Source organism: Ceratotherium simum, chromosome X, assembly GCF_057802395.1.
Source record: "Ceratotherium simum simum isolate JZ-2026a chromosome X, ASM5780239v1, whole genome shotgun sequence".
NCBI lineage: Eukaryota > Metazoa > Chordata > Mammalia > Perissodactyla > Rhinocerotidae > Ceratotherium > Ceratotherium simum.
This window is the reverse complement of record NC_141940.1, coordinates 39,938,997-39,957,472: the sequence shown is the minus strand read 5'-3', so window position 1 is coordinate 39,957,472 and position 18,476 is coordinate 39,938,997. Positions and strand designations below refer to the sequence as shown.

Genomic DNA, 18,476 nt, shown 5'->3' with positions numbered 1-18,476 from the left:
GCCAGAGGCAACAGGACCCAGAGGCTGAGGGGCTCAGGATCTCATCTCAGCACACTTGTCACCCATTCATACACACTTAGAGAAATTTTGGTCTTGAAGGAAGATGTTGAGGGCCTGAAATAAAGCAGTGGCAGCAGAGATGGCCGTGATGTCTGTGAATGTTCCTGAGGCAAGCCTAGTGAGTCTTGGGCCTTCATAGTAATGGTGGTAGCAGCTATCCACACCCAAACCTCTGTGTATTCTTCCCTGCCATTGGTGGCAGGGATTGAGGCAGAAAGGGGTATCTCACTCTCTGCCCTCACATACCCTTCCCTTTCTGTCTCTACTTTGTTGTACACAAGGTTGACCATTCTGTTGTGACTGAGAAGTATCCATTAACTAAAAGTATAAACATCCCCTCTGCCCTTTCCTAATAATGACCCAAAGGTAATATCTCATCCCTGGTCCCTTTCTCATTGGAGAAAGGAGGCATTGCTCATTGGTTATAGATAGTTCCTTTTCTACCTGATGGTATTGCGTGAGCTCCATAGGAGTATCACTAACTCATTGCCTGAGGGGCAGAATCCAAATGCCTTACCATGGCATGCAGTGTAATTGGATGTACAATAACTATTAAACAATTCAAGATAGGATTCAATCCAGCACAAGCTTGTGTGATATAGACACAGCACTGTACGACTTCTGAGATAGGTACAAAGTTTAAGCAGGAAATAGACTGGAGATGGTGATTTTGGAATCCCCAGCACAGAGGTGAAAGTTGATGCCCTGATGGTGAAGAACTGAGGGTTGGGGACTGAGCCTGAGGCATGGATCGGGCAGGGAGGTTGTGCAAGAAGAGCGGGCCAAAGAGAGACCTGGAGATGGTCAGAGACTGCAGAAGTAGAACACAGTATCACCTCATGGAAACAGAAGCCAAGAGAAGAATTTCCAAAGGAGAAGAGGATTACTATTGGCAAATGAAACAAACTGAGAGGTGTGAAAATGAATACAAACTATTGCATTTAGCTGGAAATAAGCTTCACTCGTAGATGAGGTAGCAAACTACTGCCCATGAACCAAACCTGACCCACCACCTGTTTCTGAAAAGAACGTTTCCTTAGAATACCATCACACCCATTTGTCAGCTGACGGATTATCGATGACTGTTTACACAATACAGTGGCAGAGTTGTTGCAACAGAGCTTGTATGGCCCACAAGGCCTAAAATATTTACTATCTAGCCCTTTACAGAAAGAGTTTGCCAACTTCTGGTCTATATGAACTACAAAATATTCAACTCAAGCTATGTGTCAGGATCCTGGAAGATAGCAAAGAAAACTGGTGCAACTTGAGCTAAAAGCTAAGCTGGTTTGGATTCAGAATTGTTCCCAAGGTGATGATCCAGCCAAAGAAGGCTAGTCTAGTTGGTGACCAAGTTCCATCAAGTCTTCATGATGTCCTTTTTTACTACCACTACCCTAGTGGAAGCCCTAAACACCTCTCACCTGGACTTTTGCAGTAGCCTCCTCACTGCAGGTCAGAGAAGGGACTCATTCCCCTCTTTTAATTCTTTTAGCTCTTAATGCTTGGTCTGGGAGCCCCCAAAAGTCAAGGTGACCCACAGCCCCATGGCTCCCTCTTCGGCCAGTGGCTTCAGTGGTCTTTATCTGGAGGTCACTGCCCTATCCCAGGGAGAATCTTCCCATGGCTGACTTCAATCTGACCCAAACTTATTTTCAAGCCACACTTTTAAAATTATAATACAGATATTGGAAGGTTTCTAGAAAAGGTGATGAGTTTTTTATTATATCATTTTTTTTGATATATCATTTCCGGTTCTCTGAAGCAGTCAACTAGCTAACTCCAGGATTAATTTGACTGATTTAGGGCCAGGGACAGAAGTCAATAGAGTATGCTAGTATTTCCCAAAGTGGGTTAAAAAAAATGAACAACTCTACTACCATGAGATGTTCTATGAAAATAGATTTTTTGGGGCCGGCCCCGTGGCTTAGCAGTTAAGTGCACGCGCTCCACTGTTGGTGGCCTGGGTTTGGATCCCGGGCACCCACCCAGGCACCACTTCTCTAGCCATGCTGAGGCCGCGTCCCACATACAGCAAGTAGAAGGATGTGCAGCTATGACATACAACTATCTACTGGGGTTTTGGGGGAAGAAAAATAAATAAAATTATTAAAAATATATAGAGAGAGTTGTTTTTTTTTTTTTTTTTGCTGAGGAATAGTAGCCCTGAGCTAACATGTGTTGCCAATCTTCCTCATTTTTTGCTTGAGGCAGATTAGCCATGAGCTAACACCTGTGCCAATCCTCCTCTACCCTATATGTGGGTTGCCGCTACAGCGTGGCCGACAAGTGGTACAAGTCTATGTCCAAGATCTGAACCTGCGCACCCGGGCTGCCAAAGTGGAATGTGTCAAACTTAACCACCATGCCACGGGGCCGGCCTCCCGAAAATAGATTTTTTGATGAAATAATTTGGAAAAGATGGAATACTAAAGCCCCTTTCTTAAAGTTTGGCAGTGCACATTAATAGATTAAAGGATCTGAGAATTCCCATAAGTACAACTATCTGCATAGCCTTGTTTAACCCAGTATTTCACACATGTATTTGATCAAAGAACTCTTTTAAGGAGCACCAATTAACATCTCCAGGACACTTCGGGAAATAGAGGAAAGAGGAGAGAGCATGGAGGTCTGAGCGGGGCCAATGGGGACTTGATTGCATGGAATGTCCATGTCTGAGAAGCTGTTCTGTGTATAGAGATGGGCAAGAGATAGTTTGTGCATTTAAGGAACTTCCTGTCAAGGATGTTGCCCAGTCTAGCCTAGACTCCCAGTTTCACTCCACTCTCCCAGCTGGCCCATACGTCTGCTGAGCCCTGACAAACCCAAATATAGTCACACAGCAGTCATGTGATATTATATGAGTTTAGTCTTTTTCAGTAAAGGTGGTTCATTAACTGTGTAATTAAAGGTTGATTTAGTTTTGATACCTGGGTAAGAGTTTACTATAAATAAATTCTCAAATAAGAAATTGTCAGGCCATGTTCCTCAATTTTTGGTTCAGAAAGTGTGGTTCCTGTACCTATACAAGTCATCTTTTCTTCACTGTCATCCTCCAGGAATTGAACCCAACTTCCTCCTTCCAGTGTCCTCATGTTTCTTCCCATCTCTCCCTCAGCCTCTGGTGCTGTTGATGGAGTGGCCCGAAGCTACCAACTTTGCCTGCCTGATTGCGGGGTACTGCCGCCTCCTGCTGGATTCCAGGAAGATGGTCTTCTCCAGGCCCGCCAGCCAGCCTCTTCCACCTCCAATGATCAAGGCAGGTAGGGCTCAGCCTCGGTTTTCAGTGTGCCAGAGGCCCTTTGGCCCTGGAGACATGGAGGGAGGGGCTCTGCTGCCTTTGTGCTCACCCCATCCCACCAGCACATGGTTTACCAGGAGCCGATGCTGTACCACCACGTCCTACCTGGCATAAGCCAGTGGGAAAGACAGCCGGCCTTGAGATGGGCCTGTCCCACAAAGGATGCCTGTGACAACACATTGTGATCGAGTCACTGAATGACTGTAAGATAAAAATAGCAAACAAGCAATAAATAGAACAAATTAAAGAATCACATTGGATCTAAGGCAAAGCTTTAGAGGTACAGTGATCTAGAAGCATGGATGTTCTGGCTTAGTTGAAGTGGAGGTTGAAAATGAAGATAAAATCTTTCCTTTGTTATCACAGGGAGGATTGACAGAGCTGTCTAAAGTAAGAGGCCATGGAAGGCTGGGGTAGAAAAGACTGTGCAGGCCCAGAATACAGTCTAACAGGAGGCTTGGAGACAGGAGGGGACGACCACTAAGAACAAGGTCAAGTGCAGCCCCCAAACAGAAGGCGTCCCAGTTAGGCAACTCAGTGCAGCCACCCCTTGGAGCTGTCCTGGTGATGGCACAAACAGGGGCTTTGGGAAAAATCAGCCCAGTCCAGATAATGTTGTCCCGAACCAAAGTGGGAGGAGGAGGAGGAGACCCAAAGAACAAGTTCTCCACATCTTAGACCTAAGGCTCACATATATGCAGCAAGTGCTCCCCCACCTCAGAACCCGAACATCATGGGCGGAAACTGAGACTTACCACCTGGCCATCATCCTCCTCACATGCTAAGGACTCTCCATCCGCTTGCCTTGCTGCTTGACTATTTCTTCTCTCTTCAAGGCTGCCTTCGTTTGCAGTGTGGTCACATCTGATCTAGATTGAGGAGTTTGAGAGTAGAAACACACTCCTGATGGATGACCCAGCACCCAGTGGGCTGTGTACCCACACACACCCTCTCACCTCATTGTCTCCTCATCACAAACATCATGGCAAGCCCATGTTTACATCTCATAACATTGTCCACAGGAATTAGAAGGCAATCCACCAAACATAGACTTGGGAAAGGAGAGGTGGCCCCATGGCATAAGAAGGAGCCTCCACACAGAGAAGCAAAGGAACTGACTTGGAGTAGAAAGAACCCAGGGAGCTGAGTTGCCGCACGTCTCCAGGTGACTAGCTCCAAAGTGGGCAGCCATACATACTATCAAACCTATGATGGCCAAATGATGGCAAAGCCAGTGTTAGCATTGTCACTGTCACTTGTGTCATCATACCCAAGTAAATTATACCTCTTACTGAGCAGGATAGAGAGGAAGAAAGGGAAAAGGGCAGGCAGAAGGAAGAGGCTGGAGCCCAGCTGAGGACGAGATGTGGAAGTGAGGGTTGTCCAGGGGAGGTTCACTTTCAGAAGGCCCTGGGGGTAGCGCTGTAGTCCCACCCGTCCCGACAAAGGGTTTCTGTTATCCTGTCAGCACCCTAGCTAGTGCTGTCCTTAAGCATTCCTCTTGCTGTGGGGACAGTGGCACCAAGTGAGGGACACGGGCTTCCTGGGTTCCATCGGTCTCACTGAACACATTGCACGTTGCATCCTGTTGCTTTTCCAAAGGCAAATTGATTTCATTGGATTCTGTTGGAGATGTTGCAGCCTGGAAAGGAGGCTACTATAAATGCTAGGCGTGGCTTTAGAGCCCCTCCCTGATTCCTGAGAGCCCCCTTGGGCCTGCAAAGTGATGGGGGCTCAGGCTGCTTCTAGCACAGGTTCATGCAGGAGCTAGATGGACCACGGTGAAGTCCCCACTGTTTGTAGTGCTTCACCTCGCCAAGGGCTTGGGTCCATGCCTGGGCCCAGCTGTGTGGCCTTTTGGACTGTTAGATGCTAGGTCAGCAGCAGCCACCAAGTGCTCTTGGCAGGTAGGGCAGGATGAGCCTCATGGCTCTGCTTGTTGGCTGCTGGTGTGCACATCATATTCCCATGGCCCCAAGGACGGGAAAGGGGGACAGCAAGCAGCACCACTGAGGAGCCTTCTTCCAAGGTTACAGTGAGGGGCCATCAGTTCCTGGTACAAAGTTGAGATCGATTTCCTGCATCAGCCCCCGCTTTCATCCCAGAACAGAAGCCCAGCGTTGGCTATTGTTTAGCGAAGGCCTATAAGGAACAGGTAACCTGCCAATCTCATCAGGGCTTTTCCCTCAGGGGCCAGAGCTCCAGCCCACTCAGGGCCTGGTATCTCTGGCCGGCTCTATATCCTCGTCCCACAGCAGCTGCTGGCTGCCAGCTAGCCCAACTCAATGCTTAACTGACTGGGCCTAAAAGATGCTGTTAAACCAGCAACTTGGAAAGAGAAAGCATCACTTCTACTCTGAGACCCAGAAAAAAACGAAAATGGGGATGAGGACGTGAAGGGAGTACCTCTTGGGCTTTAACAGTAGTTTCCCCAAAGTAGGTATTTCTTATTCACTAAATAACTACTTCTCAAGTTCTCATTATGTGCCAGGCACTGCGGATAGAGCTGTGAATAACAGACATGGTCCTTGCCCCCATAGAGCTTACAGTCTAGTGAGGGAATACAGATTATTAAAGGGTAATGCCAATGCAGTAAGTGCCTTTGCGTCTCTATGGGGGACATTCAACTGCTACAACAGAACAATACCTGAGCTTGAAGACACGGCTTAGAGAAAGGCTCAGACAAATGCCAATTCTCCTGTACTGAGCTGGTGAGAAATCCAGAGGCAAGTGCCATGTCTCTCCAGCCTTGAGCTCCTTGTATCCTGGGGGAATCGAGGAAAATAAGGCTTTGGGGACCCCAGTTGGGGCCACAGTTGGAGGAGCTCACTCTACATTTTCTCCCATGGTTAGAAAACAGTTTGGTCTGGTGAATCGAATATTCTAGTTAATGGCTTCTATACATCTCATGTTTACTTACTGATTTTCATGTAGTTAAAACTCAACAACATGCACAGAGTACTAAAGCTAGACTGAACATAACAGATTCTTTTTTTCTTTTGATGATGATTCAGAGAGAACATGAGTTCCTCGCAAGGCCTCTAGGTTGTCATCATGACCAGTAATGATCATCGGACTGTGGAATACAGCAAGGCCAAGTAATAGAAAGCTGCTTGAGTCAATGTCATGCTGACTGTACATTTATGTATATAAAAATAAACTGCATATATTTTTGAACATAGCTCCAGTTGGATCACCATTCTGTTCTTTGCAAGTATTTTTTTAAGTCAGTCTTCTGAGAAACTGAGTACAGAGGGATAGACTAGGGCATCCCCACTGGGGAAAACTGATGAGCAATTTACAGCAGATTTGTAGTCTGAGAGGCAGGCACACTGTCCCAGCCATCAGCCGACTGCACCTGGCTTTACTGGCATTTCTAACCTTCTGTCTGGAAGAGATTTGGGCTTCTCCAGGCACATTTTTCTCCTTCACACAGCCTGATGCCGCTCCTCAGATCTGGAAATCACAGTACCAAGTGGTGGGGCTGTGAATCACCTGGCCTTGACAGCCTGGTTTTGGGAGATGTTTCCATCTTACAGGGAAGGAAGCCACCCTTAAACCACCAGACCTTGTCTGAGAAAAGTCACCAACTGCTTATTGGACATGCCCCTGGGAGCCACCTGTGATGGCAGCTTATTGCCAGGCTGGCTACGCTGATTGTTCAGCTGTTTCAGGTAGTTAGCACCTGGTGCACGGCCAGGACCTGTGGACAATGCCTCGAGGTAGAGACCTCCTGAACTGATAGTTTATGCTCCTAGCTCAGTGTTCCTCTAGAGCGCTTATTCCCTAAGGCTCAGAGGATCATTACATACTATTCCCCCAGCTGATCCAGAGTTCCCTAGATATAGCCACTAAGGTCTGAATTGAACCCACTCGATGTAGTTACATTGACTCTATATTTAGAGGGGCAAATGGTCGATGGAAAATAGCAAGGGCTTGGGATCTGAAGTCACAGAGACTTGGGTTCCAGTCCCTGCTGTGCCATATCTTAGCTGTGTGATCGATCATGAGCAAGTTCCATAAACTGAGTCGCAGTTTGCTCATCTGTACACTAAGGATAATAATAGTACCCACCTCCTGAGGGATTAACAGGATCAGGTGAGATAAACCCCGTAAAGTCCTTTCGAGTGCAGAGCACATTTTTGCTCTTTTTATAATGATTGAGAGTTCATCAGGTGCCCAGTGCTGTGCTTTATTTTTTAAGAAACAGCTTTGTTTAGATATAATTTCCAATCCATAAAATTCACCCATTTAAAGTTCACAACTCAGTGATTTTGAGTATATTTAATATATTCACAGGGTTGTACAAGCATTGCCACAATTTAATTTTAGAACATTTTTGCCCCTCCTAAAACAAATTCTGTACCCATTAGCACTTGTTCCCCATTCCCCTCCTAATCACTACCCAGCCCTAAGCAACTACTAGTTGACTTTCTGTCTCTATAGCTTTGCCTATTCTGGACATTTTGTATAAATGGAATCATACAATATATTGTCTTTTTGTGTTCGGCTTTTTTCACTTAGCATAATGTTTTCAAGGGTCATCCGTGTTGTAGCATATATCAGTACTTTCTTTCTTTTTATTGACTAATAATATTCTATTGTATGGACATACTACATTTTGTTTATCCATTCATCAGTTGATGGACATTTGGGTTGTTTCTACCTTTTGGATATTATAAATAATGATGTTATAAACATTCATGTATAAGTTTTTGTGGGGACGTATGTTTTCATTTCTCTTCGGTATACCCAGGAGTGGAATTGCTGGTCAAATCGTAACTCTATGTTTAATTTTGAGAAACAGCCAAACTGTTTTCCAAAGTGACTGCACCATTTTACATTCCCATCAGCAATGTTGTAGGGTTACAATTTTACCATATCCTCACCAACACTGGTTATTGTCCATCTCTTTTATTACGTCCATTGTAGTGGATATGAAGTGGTACCTCATTGTAGTTTTGATTTCCAATTCCCTAATGATTAGTGATGTTAAGCATCTTTTCATGTGCTTATTGGCCATTTGTATATCTTCTTTGGTGAAATATCTATTCAAATCCTTTGCCCATTTTTAAATTGGGCTATTTGACCATAAATATGAGGGTTTGTTTCTGGGCTCTCAGTTCTATTCCATTGATCTATGTGTCTATCCTTATGCCGGTACCATACTGTTTTGATTACCATTGCTTCATAGTAGGTTTTGAAATCAGGAAGTGTGAGTCCTCCTACTTTGTTCTTTTTCAAAATTGTTTTGGTTATTCTGGGTCCCTTGTGATTCCATATGAATTTTTGTATTAGCTTGTCAATTTCTACAGAGTCAGCTGGGCTTGTGATAGGGACTGTGTTGAATCTATAGATCGATTTGGGAAGTATTGCCCTCTTAACAATATTGTCTTCCAATCCATGAGCACAGAATGTCTTTCCATTTATTTCAGTCTTCTTTAATTTCTTTCACAAATGTTTTGTAGCTTCCAGTGTACAAGTTTTACGCTTCTTTTGTTAAATTTTAAACTTTATCATGTTAATGAAGTTCCCTTTTATTTCTAGCATGTAGAGTTTTTCATGAAAGGGTGTTGAATTTTGTCAAATGATTTTTCTGCATCTATTGAGATGATCTGTGGTTTTTGTCCTCTATTCTATTAACATGCTGTATTACATTAACTGATTTTTTTGGATGTTAAATCAACCTTGCATTCCTGCAATAAATCCCTCTTGGTCATGGTGTATAATTCTTGTTATATGTTGTTAGATTCAGATTGCTAGCATTTTGTTGAGGAACTTTGATTCTATATTCATAAGAAATATTGGTCTGTAGTTTTCTTGTGATGTCTTTGTCTGGTTTTGGGATCAGGGTAATATTGGCCTCATAGAATGAGTTAAGAAATATTTCTTCTTCTATTTTTTGGAAGAGTTTGTGAAGAATTAGTATAAATGCTTCTTTGAGCATTTGGCAAAATTCACCAGTGAAGCCATCTGGATCTGGGCTTTATTTTTTTTGTGTGGGGGGAGGGATTTTTAATTACTAATTCAGTTTCTTTTTCTGTTATTGGCCTATTTCTGATTTTCTATCTTCTTGAGTCAGTTTTGGTAGTTTGTGTATTTCTAGGAATTTGTCCATTTCATCTAGGTTATGTAATTTGTTGGCATCAGCTTATTCATAATATTCCCTTATAATTGATTCTTCATCTGTAGAATCAGTAGTGATGTTCCTTCTTTCGTTCCTGATCATAGTAATTTGAATCTTCTCTCTGTTTTGCTTGGTCTGTACAGCTAAAGGTTTGTCAATGTTATTGATCTTCTCAAAGAACCAACTTTAGTTTCATTGATTTTCTCTATTGTTTTTCTGTCCTCTATACTTTTCTATTTCCTTCTGCTCGCTTTAGGTTTAGCTTGCTCTTTTTCAAGTTTTGTAAGGTGGAAGGTTAGGTTATTGATGTGAAATCTTTCTTCTTTTTTAATGTAGGCTTCTTTTTTAATTTACAGCTATAAATTTCCCCCTAAACACTACTTTAGCTAGATCCTGTAAGTTTTGGTATGTTGTATCTTTATTTTCATTCATGTCAAAGTATTTTCCAATTTCTCTTGTGATTTCTTCTTTGACCCATTGGTTATTTAGGAATTTTTTATTTAATTTCTACATACATGAGAATTTCCCAAATTTCCTTCTGTTATTAATTTCTAATTTAATTCTGTTAGCTCAAAAAATATACTTAGTATGAATTCATTCCTTTTAAATTTATTGAGGCTTATTTTATGACCTAATATATGGTCTGTCCTGGAGAATGTTCCAGGTGTGCTTGAGAAGAGTATATATTCTGCTGCTGTTAGGTGGCATATTCTATGGATTTCTATTAGGTCTAGTTGGTTTATAGTGTTGGTCAGATCCTGTATTCCCTTGTTGATCTCCTGCCTAGTTGTTCTACCCATTATTGAAAGTGGGGTATTGAAGTCTCCAACTATTGCTGTTGAATTTTGAATTTCTCCTTTCAATTTGGTCAGTTTTTGCTTCATGTATTTTGGGGCTCTGTTGTTAGGTGCCAGCACCATGCTTTTGTGATGGCTGTAAGCTCTAGTGAAAAGCAACACTGACACACTGACCCTGTCAAACTGGAATTCGAAAGGCATTTTGAAGTTTTGTTTTCCAGCATTTTGACCACCTTGATGAACTATAGGGTAATGGTTAAAAACATGGGCTTTATGGTCCCTCAGACCTGGGCTCAAATCCAGACTACCATTTATGACTCCTGTGACCTTGGGTAAGTCACATAACCAACTGAATCAGTTTCTTCCTCTGTAAAATGGGGATAATGATAGCACCTACCTCATTGGGTTGTTGTTAGGATCAAATGGGATCATGTGTGATGACCTTAGCTTAAGTTAGTGCTTACCTGCCATCTGTCTGTCTATCTGCCGATAGCAAAGTAAGTTGGCATTGTCTGAGTATATTCTCACAGATGACATGGGGTGGGGCCCCAAAACAGACTAAGAGAGAGAAGCCATTCAGAAATAAAGCATTTGCTATGGATAATTCTCAGATGCACACACTTACCATCATTAAAAACTGTTGACTAGAACATTTTGCCTCATGTATGTGTAGCAGGCAGGCTGGCCCTGCATGAATGCAGAGAAGTAATATGATTTGAGGAATTGTAAGAATGCCCTTCCCCCACATATGCACATCCCAGCATATCTCTCATACACTACACATTCAGATGCCCAGAATTCTACTAGTAGAGCTCTATTCTTTTAGAGTCCCTCCATCGACAGTCCTCTTTGAAATGCAAACTCTTGGGTATTGTACATAGCCTGTTTTACACTTTCCCACTAAAGCACTAGTAACTTGTCAGATTTATTTCCTTCTGCCAAAAGATTCAACATAACACAAGAGCAACAGAGCACCGGGGGTTGGAAAGGCTCTGAAAAGGGTGGGGAGGGGGCAGGGACAGTTCCAAGGGGGACATAAAACAAATCTCACTTGTTTTTTATTTTGGTGAGGAAGATCAGCCCTGAGCTAACATCCATGCCAATCTTCCTCTTTTTGCTGAGGAAGACTGGCCCTGAGCTAACATCTGTGCCAATCTTCCTCCACTTTATGTGGGACGCCACCACAGCATGGCCTGACAAGCAGTGCGCCGGTGCACACCGGGATCCGAACCCGGGCCGCCAGCAGCAGAGTGCGCGCGCTTAACTGCTATGGCACGGGGCCAGCCCCACAAATCTCACTTCTTTAACTATGATTACAGCTGACTCTTAGACCAGACATACCCATGTAGGAGACCAGCCGTACCCAGACACCAAGGTGTTCACCCCATGCCTTTCCCATTTCAGAAGTGATGGGGCTGTTAGCAGCCCGGGCCATTTGATTCTTCTTACTCTACTTTCAGGGTCAGCAATGACATGGCCAGTTGACTCCCCTTCCCCTAATCTCTAGCAGCCAGATAATGCTCTCTCTCAGTACCTGCCACCCAGTTGTTTGCGAGACGTCCAGGCCAGAGACACCAAGGTTGCTCAGCCACAGTCCTCAGCACCAGGGCTCATCTGTTGATTCTCTTTCTGGGTTTAGATTACATGCACAGCGCCCACCGCCCTGTCACTGGGGGCCACCTGGGGAAAAAGGAGAGTAGTTATGTGGGCAGCATGGGCACCAGCCCCAGGAAGTCGAGCCGCTGCACGCCTCCGCCTGCCGACTCTGAGCTCGTCAGCTTTTGCTACCTCCACATGCGGGAACAAAGGAAGGAACAGGAAAGCCGGATGGATGTCAACGAGAACTTAATCTTCTTTGAGGAGACTAGGCCCCGGACCAAGTCTGACCCCACGTCCAAAAGCTCTGGCCAAGGTTACGATGTGGTCCCTGATGACTTTGATGCAGCCAGCCTAGACCACGAGCCTTGTGCCAGCAGGGCCCGGTCCTACACCTTGGACAATTCCCTTGGGGCTGAGGCCCTGAATTTCTACTGTGACTCTTGCAAAGCCAAACTCCAGGAGCAGCTAGGCCCTCGCAAAGGTGGGAGGCCTGGCTCCTCTCGTGACAATATGGTAGACTTGATGTCCCTCCCACCCCCTGGGAGTGAAGAGGAGGAAGAGGAAGAAGATGAGAGCACTTCTCTGTTGCCTGCCATTGCCGCCCCACCTCCTGGTTTCAGAGACAACAGTTCTGATGAGGATGACTCCAAGCGCCGGGCCGTCCAGAGCCAGGATCAAGGCCGCCACCTGCGTGGGCTCCTGTACGATGAGATTCCAGTGACATTGATTGACAGCGTGCAGACCCGGACAGTCAGAGATCATGCCCAGGAGCTAGATGATGCCCTGGTGTCCACTCTGCAGGCTCTGGAAGCCCTGGCAGCCTCAGAGGATGGACCACACCCCCCACCCCCACAGACTGCAGGTAACAGCCCGTTCCTCCTCCCTCTTGCCTCCTTTTTCTTCTCCTGGCCAGGCAGGGCCAGCAGGTGACATTGCTTCATCCCAAGCAGAGGTCAAAGTCACCACGGCATATCAGGGCAGTGGATGGGCCAGAGGTAGTTCAGATAGGGTCAGGGGAGCAACGACACTGCAGCAGGGATCGGCTGCTCAGCTTCAGCTAAAGCTCTGGCTCTCGCCGTTCCATTCCTGAAATGTCTTGCAGGTGGACCCCAGGGATTGGGGCTGTGACAGCTACGGAGCCAGGCCAGGATGGAGGATCAGAGCAAAATTGTGAGAGATATAGAAGACAGGCAAAGAACGTCCAGCATGCACATGACTGGAAGAAAAACAAAACGACCAACTAACCACCTAGTGACCTGGGATCAGGGGAGCCAGGAGCCATCACTGCTCAGGGCTGAGGTCTTTATCCTACCTAAGAGCATGGGTTTTCAGGCAGACGCACCCAAGTCCTGGCTTCTTCACTCGCTTTCAGTGTGACCTTTGGCAAGGCACTCCTCTCTGAGCCTCACTTTTGTCATCTTAAATGGGTTTGATAAAAATTGTCATATGACATCGGGTTGTTGTGAGGATTAAATGAGATCATTCATGCACTACACTTACACACTGCCTAGCACATAGTAAGGACTCAGTAAGTGGTAGCTATTATTATAAATTATTGTTTGGTGGGAGAACCATACAACACGCATGCTATTCCCTGTTATAGACACGTATACGTCCATCTTGTAGACAAACACACATGTCAGACATGTACCTGTAATCACACATACATACACATGCACTTTAAAAAGAAGAGGGAAAGGATACAGCAACAGAAAAGGACTAGGGAGGAATAAGGTGTATGAGAAAGCATGTGAGGCAGGGGAAAGTGTGGACAGAGAGGGTGAAGAGATTGGGGTCAGAGGGAGCCTGGCTGACCAGGCAGAATACCAGCCCCCCTTTTCTGTATATGAGGGCATCCTTGGTGTTGGGCAGCCCCCATGTGTTTGGCCCTCGGGGCCGGCATTTCTCTTTGCTCAGAGTCTGGAGCTCCCAGCACTGGCTGCTCCCAGGCTGGAGGCCCATGTGGTAGCCAGAGAGAGGACAAGCTCAGCTAAATGGTCTCAGCTGCAAGGACTGTAGGCAGGCCTGGCCAGATGTGGAGGGCCAGATAGAGAGGGACCTCTCTTTGCCAGCTGTCTTCAGGACAATTAACAAAAATTTCCTAGCTGTTGAATCTAAAAATAGTGATGATTAGCATGTTGTTTTGCATGTGATTTGCATGTTAATTTGTCATCAAACTGCCCAGATCTTCTTTGTGCCTCTTTTATTTCTCTTTTGGATTCTAGCCCCTCAAAACCCCTCTCCCACTTGCCTGTCTTTGTCCCCCCGCCTCCCCTCCTCCCACCCTCAGCCCTGCAGTCCCCCCAGGCCTGACTGGTTTGCCCCAGCTTGAAATACTGCTGGCTAACCTCGGCCCCTATAAACTCTTGACATATGGTTGGAAAAGGACTTGATCTGAGTAAGTGCAGCAGCCGTATCCCTCTTCCCCCAGGTCTGATTGTGCTGGCCACAATCACCCCTGAATCCTCGCTGGACTCAGGCCACGAAACCAACTCTTCAGAGCTCACGGACATGTCGGAGATGATGTCTGCCATGAAGCAGCACCAGAACACCACTTACTTCCTGGCCCAGCACCTCAACAAGGACAGCCTCCTGGCCCGCAAGGACCTGCCCTTCCGGATCCAGAGTTGCGCAGCCCAGGCTGTTCTCACAGCCCCTTATTCTCTCGGGCGCCCGGATCCCAACCCGTCCCTCCAGTCAGCTGTCACAGGCCAGAGTCCTGCCCCCACTGGCGCTCGGAGGAAGCTGCCCCAGTCAGAGGCCCAGTCTCAGCGAGAGCGAACATACGCCCTGGCAGTGCACCCAGCACTGTCCCCACAGCTTAGTGAGCAGAAAAATCTGAGCCTGCTGTCCCCAGTTCCTGAGGACAAAGGGCCTGGCCAGACTAGGGCAGGTCTAGAGATGTCACTGAGGGCAGCCACACCAACCCTTAGTGAAGAGCAGGTCTGTGAGCTAAGGGAGAACCTGCCCAAGGAAGTCAGGTTGAGCCCCAAGCTTATCCTGGACCCAAAGGGCAGTATGACCCCAGCCATGATCTCAGCCGCCCTACAACAGGTGGTTCACACTAAGAGTCTCCCTGCCCCTGGTGGGGCCTTGGGGAACACCCCCAGCAGTGGGGAGAGAAGGCTGGAGGCCAGCGTGGGGAGGCCGGAGGTCGGCATGGGAAGGCAGGAAGTTAGCATGATGAGCAGCAGTGCCAATAAGAATCTTAAGTTCAAAATGAGCTCTGGTGCTCCAGAGACCTCACGGAATTCCCAGCAGCAGCTGAGCCCAGAGGTCTCTTCTGGCTCCAGAGCACCCACAGGCAGCCGGGCTGACAGCCTGCACCTCTCCCCACAAGAGGACAGGCTGCCTGTTCAGAATTTCCCTCCCAAAAGCTATGTTTCACGAGCAAGTCGAGAGACAGTGGGCCAGCAAGCTACAGGGGAGGTGGCAGGCAAGGGCGGGCCAGAGAGTGCGAAGCCCTCCCTGCACAAGCAGGGCACCGTCTCTGGCCAGGGGGAGAAGGGGCAGTTGGAGAGAGCATCCCAAAGCAGCAAGCTGGAGGAGACCAGCCTGGTCCTCCAAGCCAGCTACCCCATGGCTCTGCAGAGCCCCAGCTGCCAGCCGCGAGGCCACAGCCCCAGCTGCCAGCCCCGTGGCCACAGCCCCAGCAGCCAGTCCCGAGGCCAGAGCCCCAGCTGCCAACCTCGAGGCCAGAGCCCACTGAGGTCCCAGGCTGCCAGCCGGCAGGTGAGCACCATGCCCTCCAGGAAGCTTGAAACAACCCTGGATGGCACCCACTCAGCCTTTGAAGGCCCGACAAAGCCCAAATCATCCCGAGGCCCTTTCCGGCTACGCAGTTTATTCTCTGCCACCTTCCCAACCCGCCAGAAGAAGGAGACTGATGAGCGGCAGGCCCAGCTGCAGAAGGTAAAGCAATATGAGCTGGAGTTCCTCGAGGAACTTCTAAAGCCCCCAAGCCAGGGGGAGCTGCCGGGCACCGAGTACCTGCAACCTCCGGCCCCAGGCCGCTGCAGTTGCCAGCTCCGCAGCAGCCCTGTGCAGCAGGGGCCTGGTATGTCCCGCGAGCAAAGGCGCAGCTGCGATTGCAAGCGCATCTGCCGGGGGAGCCGCCCTCAGGCCCCCCAGACGCCAGCGCCTGGCCTTCGGGGGAGGGAGAGGGACAGGGTCCCCCCGACCCAGAGGCAGCCAGAGGCCGGCCCAAGCTTGAGCCTCAGCAGCCCCACCCACATCCGGCGCATCCGCTCCACCAGCCTGGAATCCCGAGAGTGCCGCTCAGAGCCCGAGAGTGGTGTTTCGTGCCTGAGCACATGTGCCTCGGGGGGCGAGTGTCTGGGAGCACCCAACTACAGGAAACTGATGCGCCGCTACAGCATCAGTGAGCTGGACCAGGGTGACAGGGCCTCACTGACCTCAGATGTCTACCCACACCCACCCCTGGGCGTGCTTCCCAGGGAGGCCAAGGAGGTAGAGGGAGGCCTCCCCCTAGGCTTGGGTCCCAAAAGCAAGTCTCTGGAGTCACCGACCCTGGGAGACCCCTCATACGTCCAGGTTGCCCCTGAGACCAAAGGCCCCAGACAGATGGCCGTGTTCTCACTGCCAGAAGAGGTGTACCAGAAGCCTGCCGAGCTGGACGAGGACAGTGAGAGCAGCAAGTGCTGCTCCATCCGCTACTGCTTCTACTACCGCAAGTGCGACATCGCTGATGACACCAGCGATGGCAAGGACGAGCTCTCCTACTCCATCCCCATGAAGATTCTGCCTGGCATGAAGTTGGACGAGCAGGTGGTGCCTGTGGTGAGCAGGACCCTGCAGGTGCTGGATGCCGCCACCTGCAGCAGTGGCAGCCCCGAGGCCTCCCGCACCCAGGAGATTGACCTACGGGTGTCCACCTTTGAGGGGAGCCTGGCCAAGATCAATGCCCTGCGGGCCCATGCCTATGGCCTGCCTGACGGCTTCCTGGCTGCCCGGCTGGACACCAATGAGCTGCTGACAGTCCTGCGGCAGTGTGTGGCCAGCCCCGAGGCCCGGGCCCCCAAACCCTACGTCTCCCAGATCTCTGAGTACAAGCTCGAGCTGGCTCTCAAGTTCAAGGAGCTCCGGGCCTCCTGCCGCCGCGTGGCCAATGTGGACAAGAGCCCGACTCACATGCTGGCAGCCATCACGGGCAGCTTCCAGGTGCTGAGCAGCCTCATTGAGACCTTTGTGCGGCTGGTGTTTATCGTGCGCTCCGAGGCCCAGCGCCAAGAGCTGCTGGCCAAGGTAGAAGAGGTGGTGAGGAACTACACCTTCCTGCTGCGCGCAGCTGAGGAGTCCACTGCCCGCAACCTCAACCAGCAGCAGCAGCAGCAGCAGACAGCAGCAGCTGTAGGGGTGGCCACAGGGCACCCACCAGGCTCCCCAACTTCAGCGACTGTTATGAGCACATTCACCCGCTCCTTAAAAACCCTTATTAAGTAGGGCATCTGCCCAGGCCTGCCCCCTTCCCCAACCACAGCCCCAGGTTTGAGCTTTGTGGTCCTTGCATCTTGTGGTGAGTGTATGTGTCTGCTGGGCCAATCAGGGTCCAAGAGCCTTCAGTCTCCAGGGAGTGAAAACTCCCTGCATTGAGGCTGTCCCTGAGGGCTCCAGGCAGCTGCCACCCTGGGTGTCCTCACCCCTTCCCTAGCCTCTGGGCGTCACTGTGAGGGCCAAGGCCCCTCTACGCCTGCCGCAGAGCTGTATTTTCTCTCTTTTCCAGGGCTGAGAGGTGACATCAGGCTCACTTCCTGCTCCATTTTGGGGGCCGGAGGAGCCGGCGCCTAAAGCAGGCAGGCCCATGGGCCTTGACCTCCTCCTGGCATCTGCTCCCTTCAAGGGAGCAGTGGCAGTAGCAGCAGACCACAGCGCCGAGCAGAGAGGAAGGGCACTCGGCCCAGACGTGCCCGCCCACCCTGGGCTCACACTCACTCGGCAGGAGCCACCCCAGAGGGCCCGTGCCCGGGTGGTAGGTCTGCAGAAGACAGCCACACAGGGCTGTTTGCAGCCGGCCCAACAGGCTGGCAGCCTCGGGAGCCCTCGCCCCCAGGCCTAGTAGCTCCACACCAGCCATCCCCAAAGTGCCCTGCCCCTCACTGACGGGCAGGGAGGCTCAGTCCACTAGGGCGCAAGCAGCTGGGATCACCCCACTCGTTCTGGGTAAGGTACCTGGTGAAAACGTCTGCCCTGGGGAGACCCAGCGCAGGCCTTGGAGCCCGCCTGGGCCAGCCCAGTGCAGGGGCTGTCGCTGCAGGCGTGCGGCTCCTCTCGCAACATCTCTCTACCAGACAGACTGTCCTTAGGAGTTTGACTTAGCTATGGATTGGGGGTGGGGGGTGGGGGGTGGGGGGAAGGGGTATGGGGTGGGGGGCGTTGATGACTATATCTTAAACTTCTGGAAGCTAGCGTGATATGTTAATCCTGAGTATATGCTTTTGGCTGTGTATTGACCCTGTGGATTTGTCTCTCTAAGAAAAGAAGCTGAGCGCCTTACCCGGTGCAGTCCTGCACCTCTCTCTCTCTCCGGAGTCATCTGGAAGGGAATTCACACTGTTTAGCATCCTCCTTGACA

At 49.1% G+C, this 18,476-nt stretch overlaps 1 protein-coding gene across 20 annotated transcripts in view; it reads left to right on the top strand.

The window, feature by feature from the left end:
* The window catches only part of FRMPD3 (FERM and PDZ domain containing 3), a 128,181-nt gene extending 109,952 nt beyond the window's left edge, over positions 1-18,229 (top strand). For 19 of the 20 annotated variants that reach the window (XM_087426983.1, XM_087426990.1, XM_087426992.1 and 16 more), the window contains 3 exons: positions 3,179-3,323; positions 11,925-12,746; positions 14,316-18,229. In XM_087426983.1, the coding sequence (XP_087283109.1) occupies positions 3,179-3,323; positions 11,925-12,746; positions 14,316-17,347 (3,999 nt within the window). In that variant the 3' untranslated portion in view covers positions 17,348-18,229. The remainder of the gene's footprint in view (positions 1-3,178; positions 3,324-11,924; positions 12,747-14,315) is intronic. The other variant, XM_087426994.1, reaches the window with a different exon arrangement.
* Positions 18,230-18,476: the final 247 nt, after the last annotated feature.